The 9,149-nt window shown below is 39.1% G+C and overlaps 1 protein-coding gene across 1 annotated transcript in view; it reads left to right on the top strand.

Annotated features, from left to right (window-relative positions):
- Nucleotides 1-396: 396 nt before the first annotated feature.
- The window catches only part of LOC140923613 (uncharacterized), a 77,572-nt gene continuing 68,819 nt past the window's right edge, over nucleotides 397-9,149 (top strand). The window contains exons 1-6 of the mRNA XM_073373685.1: nucleotides 397-551; nucleotides 2,799-2,855; nucleotides 3,848-3,963; nucleotides 4,902-4,971; nucleotides 5,263-5,375; nucleotides 5,477-5,518. Of these exons, the coding sequence (XP_073229786.1) occupies nucleotides 531-551; nucleotides 2,799-2,855; nucleotides 3,848-3,963; nucleotides 4,902-4,971; nucleotides 5,263-5,375; nucleotides 5,477-5,518 (419 nt within the window). The 5' untranslated portion in view covers nucleotides 397-530. The remainder of the gene's footprint in view (nucleotides 552-2,798; nucleotides 2,856-3,847; nucleotides 3,964-4,901; nucleotides 4,972-5,262; nucleotides 5,376-5,476; nucleotides 5,519-9,149) is intronic.

Below are 9,149 nucleotides of genomic sequence, written 5' to 3'. Positions count from 1 at the left end.
AATCATTCTTGCAACGAGGCTAGCATAACTTCAGAATCAACGTGTAAGCAGCAAAATACTTAACTTTACAAAAGTAGAAATTTTCCTTCGGTAATTTTCTTGCATAGGTTGCGAACCTCTTACCCTCCCCCCGTAGGGAGGGTTTGTCTCACTTTATCCTGGGAACGAATAACAAGCGGCGGTTGACGGGGTTTCATGTAAGATATGCAAAATTACTGTTGTCTGGATGTAACTTTAATTCGGGAAGAATGGTGTCTTGAGAAATCCTAGTACTTGATTATGGAGACTCTAAACTAGTAGTGTTATTTATTCTTTGCCAGAAAAATTATGATGAAAGTAGGAGGTCGCTTGAGTCGCTCAGACAGGGATCTTGGTAATTTTCGCGTCCCTGCTCGTTCGTCATGGCTGTCAAGTGCAAGATTTGTCGTTGCGGGTATGAAATTATCTGTCATGGAGCCCTGATCTACTATTCATGATGGGAATTGTTTGCTCTGGACCTTCAAAGAACTTCATTATTCCAACAATGAAGGATGAAAGCGATGCATTTAGAGGTACAATTAATTTTATCCGATAATTTGGTTGCGTTCTGAAGCGTGAAAATGAGGTCTGCTTTCAATTGACGAAGATGACTGAAAGCTCAGTCTCGATTTGAATTAATCCAGTGGGGATTATTTCGATGTTTTGCTTTTGGAAAGGTCTTTTTTTTTTCATTGTATGTCGCTAGATCTCAACGTTTGTTTTCTTTTTGTTTTTATAAACTCGCAGAAGTGGTCGTCGTCCGCATTTCGGACGAAGGCTTCTCGCCTCGTAATCTCACTCTTTACGAAGGACAGGTAAGCAAAATCGGCGTGAAATTGAGGTAGATTTGTAATTTTATTTTTTTGAAAGCGAGAAGAGGGGACTATAAGTGTAGTATTAATGTCGAAAAAAGTTGTCTGCTCGCCTTAGCAAGAACACTCTATTTATTTTCGTAAAAGGTTTGCGGAAAAGTGACTTCCTCATAAAGGTTTATTTAGTAATTGGTTGCTAAGAAGCCAATCAGCTGCGAAATTGTTAAATTTAACGGTATATCATTCGTAATGGTGGAATTGCTTGCAAATTTTACAGCCCCATCAAGTAGTCTGTAACACTTTTTCAAGAAATCCCGGCTTCTGATCGGCCAGTGCATATTTTGCGACAATTTTCTGAAAGTTTCAAAGGCATTTCTAGCTATCATACTGATGGATTTTTTACCATTTACACAGAGAAACATACCAGTTCACAGTTTGGTAAATGCAAGTGAGCAAAATCCAGGACTTGTAAATTCAGTCCCAAATTATTCGTGGGTCGCAAATTTCTATTTGAAACATTTCAACTGGGAAATCAGGGCTACCTTTCCAGATGTCATGCTCTAACTGTTTACCATAATAATTTTCCCAAAATATAGCAGAAATGAAATTTGTCGGGAAGTTTTATGGAACAAAAGTTTTTGGGTTGTTGGTACATTTCATTTACCGACGTATTATTCAGTTAAACACCCTGGCGTTCATTAAATTTGTAGCCTTTCCAATGTGGCGGTAATATTCAAGTCAGCATTTATTCCAGTTCGGCGTTTATTTTGAAATCACTTTTTTTTAAATCACTGACAATGCTTGTTGTATATCGTCTCTAAATATTATGTAATTTTAAGGTTCCAATGTCTCCCTTATTTTGCTGAGATCGAATAGTAAAAAATGTGTGAATTACCAAGTTGTAGCGAAGTTTTTCTTATTATCCTCTAGTAAACGCCACATTCTTTTGATTAGGTACAGCATTTATTTGAGGGGGCTTTTAATCGAATAAATATGGTACTTCCAGCTACATTTAGAATTTCTGGACACCTTTTGTAAATGGTAAACAGTCAGAGGCACCCAACGAGAATACAGTTCAAAATCGCTTAAACATAGCATTGTTGAATGTATTTTAGTATTTAAACTGTAGATATAGGCATATTTTTATCCCCTAAAATTTTTTCATCCGTTCGGATTTCCTAGCTGAAAGTCTAGTGATCTGAAAATTATAGGGATCAAAACTTACCTTTTTGAAAAGACCTTTTTAGGGTAAAAATCTGTTAAAAATGGGCAATTGTACCAGTTTTTAGATGTTCAAAAATCCTAGGAGTGGCAGGCAAGCAAGAAATTTTACAACAAATGTTCCGAAAATTCTAGATGTCAAATAGTCTTCCGAACAGATATTTTCCGAAAATTGACGTTGGGTGCCCCTGAAACAGTCGCAAATTCTTATTTCTCAGAGTTTCAATACTATTACTATTTGCCATTTTGTTCCAAGGTCTTAAATTTTCAAATAAGCTGTTGCATCTCTTCAAGTCTTGTTTTCCCTACGTGTGTGCTTGGCACACAGTTGAAATGAAACCTTCATCACAGATATAATCTAACCTCGATCAAGGATTTTGGCACTGTTTCGCAGATGTAGTTTACGGTTGTAGTTTTGTCTATGGCGCAGGCTATTGATATGACACTTTTGGCATAGGAAATAATAATATATATATATTGGTACTTCAGATATCAAGGCTGTGCTCTAGCAGAGCCTGGTGGCCCCTGGTGCCTACCTTTTGCTCTTGCGAAACTAGAAAATACTCCTTCTTTAACACAATGATATGCTGGGCACCCTAGATTTTACAGGTTCAGAGAACTGGGCTCCCTTCAATGTTCCTTAGAGCACGGCCTTGAATATAATAATGTATTATTTGTTTCTTCATGCTGAATCCTCATAATTACCCTGCAGTCATGTAAATGTCATCTTATTTTAACTATTCTCAGTGCATATCGTTCGAGTGGAAAGGTGATATACCATCTCAAGTTTTTAATGTGATTCAGGTATTTTATTAACCCTTTATACTTTAAGCACCAATATCCACATAAACATTCTCTAGACTGTGTTCCATACGTTTCCTTGAAGAATCAGTTGAGAGAATTTGTTAACCGATCAAAGCACTTTCTCCTTGGTGGTCAATTAAATAATTCTTATGACCTTTTCTATTGTTCAAGTATTTGTTATTATTCTGGAGAAAATTGATGTTGATCGCCCTTAGCTTGGGACTAAAAGAGTTAAAGTTTTTAGATTAAATTATTTAATTCTTATAATCATATCAGTAATTTGTTCTGACGAGGAAAAAAACTGAATTATGCTTTACTTACAGTTGTTATTTTTTTTACAAATGCATCATCAGAAATAACAAATGTGGCCTTATTCTCAAAGTATTTAACTGGGTTAAAAGATTTTTGCCCTGCCATGGGCATGCCTTAAATATACGTTTGATGCTGATCCATTTCGATACAGATACCAAAATAATTGTTTCTTTTTTTGCTTAAAATAAATTAAGGTAAAGGGGCTTGATGCTGGTATGTAATGAGAAAAGCCAATGGAATACTATGGATTTCTGGTGACTGGGAAGTGACTCATAAACTAACCCCCCCCCCCCCCCCCCCGCAATTTTTTTTCTTAAAAACAAAGCCTTTAAAAGGCATAAAACCAAAAAAAACACCAAAATCACCACCTCGATTTCAAGAATGGTATAAACCAGTTTGGATAATATTTAAAATAACTACATTAATTTTAAAACAGCAAATGTTCATTTACATGTACTATATACATACGATATATGTATCTGTTGTGGTTCAATTTTTTCCTTGGTTTAAATTTTATTTCCCTTTGGTTTTTGGGTATGGTAATGTATCATAATGAGTCTAAAACAAAGGGAAATAAAATTTAAACCGAGGATAAAAATGAACTACAACAAGTCTGCCATAATTTTTTAACCATAAGTCTTCTCATTTATAATGTCCCCCAAAATACTTTTACAATTTAGGTTAGTGGTGTAGATCAGTTGAATCAGGTGCCAGGAGGGTACAAGAGTGGTGATGTGACACAGTCTGGCTCTTTTAAGGTGTGCTTTGGAAGGAAGGGGCAATTCACTTTTGCAAGGTTTGTATTTTTTATGGAAATGTTCTGTACAATATTGTGGGTGCATACAAACAGATTTGTGGCTGCCTTGCAGAGCTGTCATTAAGGGCTGTAACCTGTAGCACCTGTTATGGCTAAGCACACTTGATGTTACGGGTGACCAAAGTGGAAATAGCTAAAGGTGGCATGATAAATTTTTGTGAGATGTTACATGTGAATCTTCAGTTACTATGGCTGCTTAAAAACTTAATTACAGGCTAGCCCTGTTTAGGCATTTTAAGTGTTTGATGGAAAATGTAACTGTGAGTGATCACGAAGTATCACGCAATGGGTCGTTAGAATAATAAGCAAGGTGCAAAGGATGCTGGGAAGGGTGGTCGAGATCCCTTGCATCAAACCAAAATGGCTCCAGTCGCTCTCGCATCTGATGAGGCAGGATTTGTGGCATTACCAATAGAATGAGGTTACTGCAGGTTCTACAAAAGGTTGAAAAGTTCAGTGGAACTACTTAGGAACATAGGTGCCTGCAAAATAAGTATATTTTTCTTGTCAAGTGATGATAATAATCCTTTGACTTTTCTGCTGCCATCATGGATGCAAAAACTGACAGAGGGTTGGGGCGAGCCAAAGATTGATGGCGTCCTGACACGATCCATTTAAAACAATAAGCCAGCCCTGCTCTGATACCCCTCCTCCCTTGTCCAATTTTTATTTCCTCTAAGATGGTGGCCTAATATAATCAATTTGAAATGAGAATTCATAAAAACGAAAAAAGCCTAGTTTGTGGGCTAGTGAGGACAGCATTTCTAACACAACTGAGGAAGCTGAGTAACCCACCTCAAGAAAAATTTCTGTAAATAAAGGAGGGATTCTAATATTATTATCCTATGCTGTGATTTTGCACAAAAATTAACCATTCTTTTTACCATGTTGTGTGTCTTTGTCATTATAATTTGCAGTGAATCTTTGCCAGACAGATTGAAGACTTTGAAAGTTGAGGTTTTGGAAAAACACAGAGGTGAAATCAAAGTATGTTGTGATAGTGCCCTTCATTTTAATAAAAAATATTACATTGGATTACAAGTTGTGGGGTATCAACCAACAATAAACCGTGTCCGTTTCCCCAACCAATATTACATGTACAGTCGACTCTTTCTTAGCGGACACCTCTGTAAAATGGGACACCAAGAGTTGGCCCCTGCCTGTGCTTATTCCCTTTATTTGACTCTTTATAGGACAGACATCTCTCTAAGATGGACACTAAGTGCTGGTCCCAAAGGTGTCCGTCTTGGAGAGAGTTGACTGTATCTTTATCTACAGATAACTGGCCAAGGATTTCAGCCACACTTTGTGAACATACAGGAAGGTGAAACTGTGCAGTGGACCTACAAATATGGAGATTCTGAAGTTCCTTGTTATCTGCAGGAGATAGGGTAGGTTTCTGTCATTATAGATTCAGACATTCTAATTTTCTGAATTTCAATAAGCTAAACTTTTTGCATATAATTTTAAATCATTTGGTTTCTGTTACCAGATATTGTTATAAACATGGTGGATTTCTTGCGAGAAAGTCAAGGTACTGTTGATTTTTCTTGCTCCTTTAAATACCTACCAGTATTAAAAATAACAATAATCTAATAGTGTCACTTTCGCACCCACTCCTCCCTGGTGGAACAGTTCTGGTGGAACTGTACTGGTAGAACAGTAGTGGTGGAACAGTTATAGTGGAACAGAAACGGTGGAACAAAGATGGTGGAACAGTAGTGGTGGAACAGTAATGGTGCAACAGTAGTGGTGGAACAGTAGTGGTGAAACAGTAGTGGTTGAACAGTAGTGGTGGAACAGTTATGGTGGAACAGAAATGGTAGAACAGTAATGGTAGAACAGTTCTGGTGAAACAGTAATGGTGGAACAGTTGTGGTGGAACTGTACTGGTGGAACAGTAGTGGTGGAACAGTTATGGTGAAACAGAAATGGTGGAACAAAGATGGTGGAACAGTTATGGTGGAACAGTAATGGTGGAACAGCAGTGGTGGAACAGTAATGCTGGAACAGTAGTGGTCGAACAGTAATGGTGGAACAGTATTGGTGGAACAGTAATGGTGGAACGGTAATGGTGAAACACTAATGGTGGAACGGTAATGGTGGAACAGTAGTGCTGGAACTGTAGTGCTGGAACAGAAGTGCTGGAACAGTAATAGTGGAACAGTTATGCTGGAACAGTAATGGTGGAACAGTAATGGTGGAACAGTAGTGGTGGAACAGTGGTGGTGGAACAGTAGTGGTGGAACAGTAATGGTGCAACAGTGGTGGAACATTAGTGGTTAAAAAGTAGTGGTGGAACAGTTAAGGTGGAACAGAAATGGTGGAACAGTAATGGTAGAACAGTTCTCGTGAAACAGTAATGGTGAAACAGTTGTGGTGGAACTGTACTGGAGACAGAGCATTTCAAGTTGCGTCTCCGGGACTGTGGAACGGTCTCCCAAATGACATTAGAAATGCGAAGACAATGGACGTTTTTAAGTCCTTAGTGAAAACTCATCTTTTTAGAAAAGCGTATGCTTGTTATTTTTTTTAGAATTTTACATTTTTGACTCTGTGTAATTTTTAGTTTATTTATTAGATATGGACTGGATAGTTTTACTATATTAGATTTATTATTTTATTATTATTTTAATGTAACTTGTAAGGCGCATTTGAATATATTCATATAGATATTTGCGCCGAATAAGTAATAAATTATTATTATTATTACTGGTGGAACAGTAGTGGTGGAACAGTTATGGTGGAACAGAAATGGTGGAACAAAGGTGGTGGAACAGTTATGGTGGAACAGTAATGGTGGAACAGCAGTAAGGGAACAGTAATGCTGGAACAGTAGTGGTCGAACAGTAATGGTGGAACAGTATTGGTGGAACAGTAATGGTGGAACGGTAATGGTGAAACACTAATGGTGGAACGGTAATGGTGGAACAGTAGGGCTGGAACTGTAGTGCTGGAACAGTAGTGGTGGAAGAGTAATGGTGGAACAGTTATGGTGGAACAGTAATGGTGGAACAGTAATGGTGGAACAGTAATGGTGGAACAGTAGTGGTGGAACAGTGGTGGTGGAACAGTAGTGGTGGAACAGTTATGGAGAAACAGTAGTGATGGAAAAGTTCTGGTAAAACAGTAGTGGTGGAACACTTCTGGTGGAAAAGTAGTGGTGGAACAGTTATGGTGGAACAGAAATGGTGGAACAAAGATGGTGGAACAGTAATTGTGGAACGGTAATGGTGGAACAGTAGTGGTTGAATAGTAGTGGTGGAACAGTAATGGTGGAACAGTAGTTGTGGAAGAGTTATGGTGGAACAGTAACGGTGGAAAAGTAGTGGTGGAACAACAATGTTGGAAGACTAATTTTGCAACAGTACTGGCAGCACAAAGATGGTGGAACAGTAGTGGTGGAACAGTAATTGTGGAACAGTTTTCGTGGAACAGTAGTGGTATAACAGTTCTGGTGGAATAGTAGTGCTAGAACAGTAATGATGGGACAGTAGTTGTTAAACAGTTCTGGTGGAACAGTAGTGGTGGAACAGTAATGGAGGAACAGTAGTTGTGGAAAAGTAATGGTGGAACAGTAGTAATGGAACAGTAGTGGTGGAACGGTTTTGGTGGAACTTTAGTGGAGGAAAGGTTCTGCTGGAACAGTAATGGTGAAAGAGTAGTGGTGGAACAGTAATGGTGGAACAGTAGTGGTGGAACAGTAATGGTGGAACAGTAGTGGTGGAACAGTTATGGTTGAACAGTATTGGTGGAACGGTAATGGTGGAACAGTAGTGGTGGAACAGTAATGGTGGAAGAGTTACGGTGGAACAGCAATGGTGGAACGGTAATGGTGGAACAGTAATGGTGGAACAGTAGTGGTGGAACAATAATGGTGGAATAGTAATGGTAGAACAATAATGGTGGAACACTAATGGAAGAACAGTAATGGTAGAACAGTAGTGGTGGAACAGTAATGGTGCAACAATAGTGGTGGAACAGTAATGGTGGAACAGTAGTGGCGGAACAGCAATGGTGGAACGGCAATGGTTGAACAGTAATGGGGGAACAGTAGTGGTGGAACAGTAATGGTGGAACAGTAGTGGTGGAACAGTTATTGTGGAACAGTAATGGTGGAACGGTAATGGTGGAACAGTAGTGGTGGAACAGTGGTGGTGGAACAGTTATGGTGGAACAGTAATGGTGGAACGGTAATGGTGGAACAGTTGTTGTGGAACAGTTATGGTGGAACAGTAACGGTTGAACAGTAGTGGTGGAACAGCAATGTTGGAAGATTAATAATGGAACAGTACTGGTAGAAAAAAAATGGTGAAATAATAGTGGTGGAACAGTAATGGTGGAACAGTAGTGGTGGAACAGTTTTGGTGGAACAGTAGTGGTGAAACAGTTCTGGTGTAACATTAATGGTAGAACGGTAATGGTGGAACAGTAGTGGTGGAACAGTAATGGTGGAACAGTAGTGGTGGAACAGTTGTGGTGGAACAGTAATTGTGGAACGGTAATGGTTGAACAGTAGTGGATGAACAGTAGTGGTGGAAAAGTAATGGTGGAACAGTTATGGTGGAACAGTAGTTGTGGAACAGTTATGGTGGAACAGGAACGTTGGAACAGTAGTGGTGGAACTGCAATGATGGAAGACTAATGGTAGAACAGTACTGGCAAAACAAAGATGGTGGAACAATAGTGGTGTAACAGTTATGGTGGAACAGTTATGGTGGAACAGTAGTTGTGGAACAGTTATGGTGGAACAGTAACGGTGGAACAGTAGTGGTGGAACAGCAATTTTGGTAGACCAATGGTGGAACAGTACTGGCAAAACAAACATGGTGGAACAATAGTGGTGGAACAGTAGTGGTGGAACAGTAATGGTGGAACAGTAGTTGTGGAACAGTAGTGGTATAACAGTTCTGGTGGAATAGTAGTGGTGGAACAGTAATGATGGAACAGGAGTGTTGAACAGTTCCGGTGGAACTGTTATGGCGGAAAAGGTATGGTGGAAGAGTAGTTGTGGAACAGTTATGGTGGAACAGTAACGGTGGAACAGTGGTTGTAGAACAGTTATGGTGAAACAGAAATGGTGGAACAGTAATAGTGGAACGGTAATGGTTAAACAGTAGTGGTGGAACAGTGGTGGTGGAACAGTTGTGGTAGAACAGTTATGG

Source organism: Porites lutea, chromosome 13 (assembly GCF_958299795.1).
Source record: "Porites lutea chromosome 13, jaPorLute2.1, whole genome shotgun sequence".
Classification (NCBI taxonomy): Eukaryota; Metazoa; Cnidaria; class Anthozoa; order Scleractinia; family Poritidae; genus Porites; species Porites lutea.
Note: the sequence above shows the minus strand (reverse complement) of the source record. Positions and strands in the feature narration are given on the sequence as shown.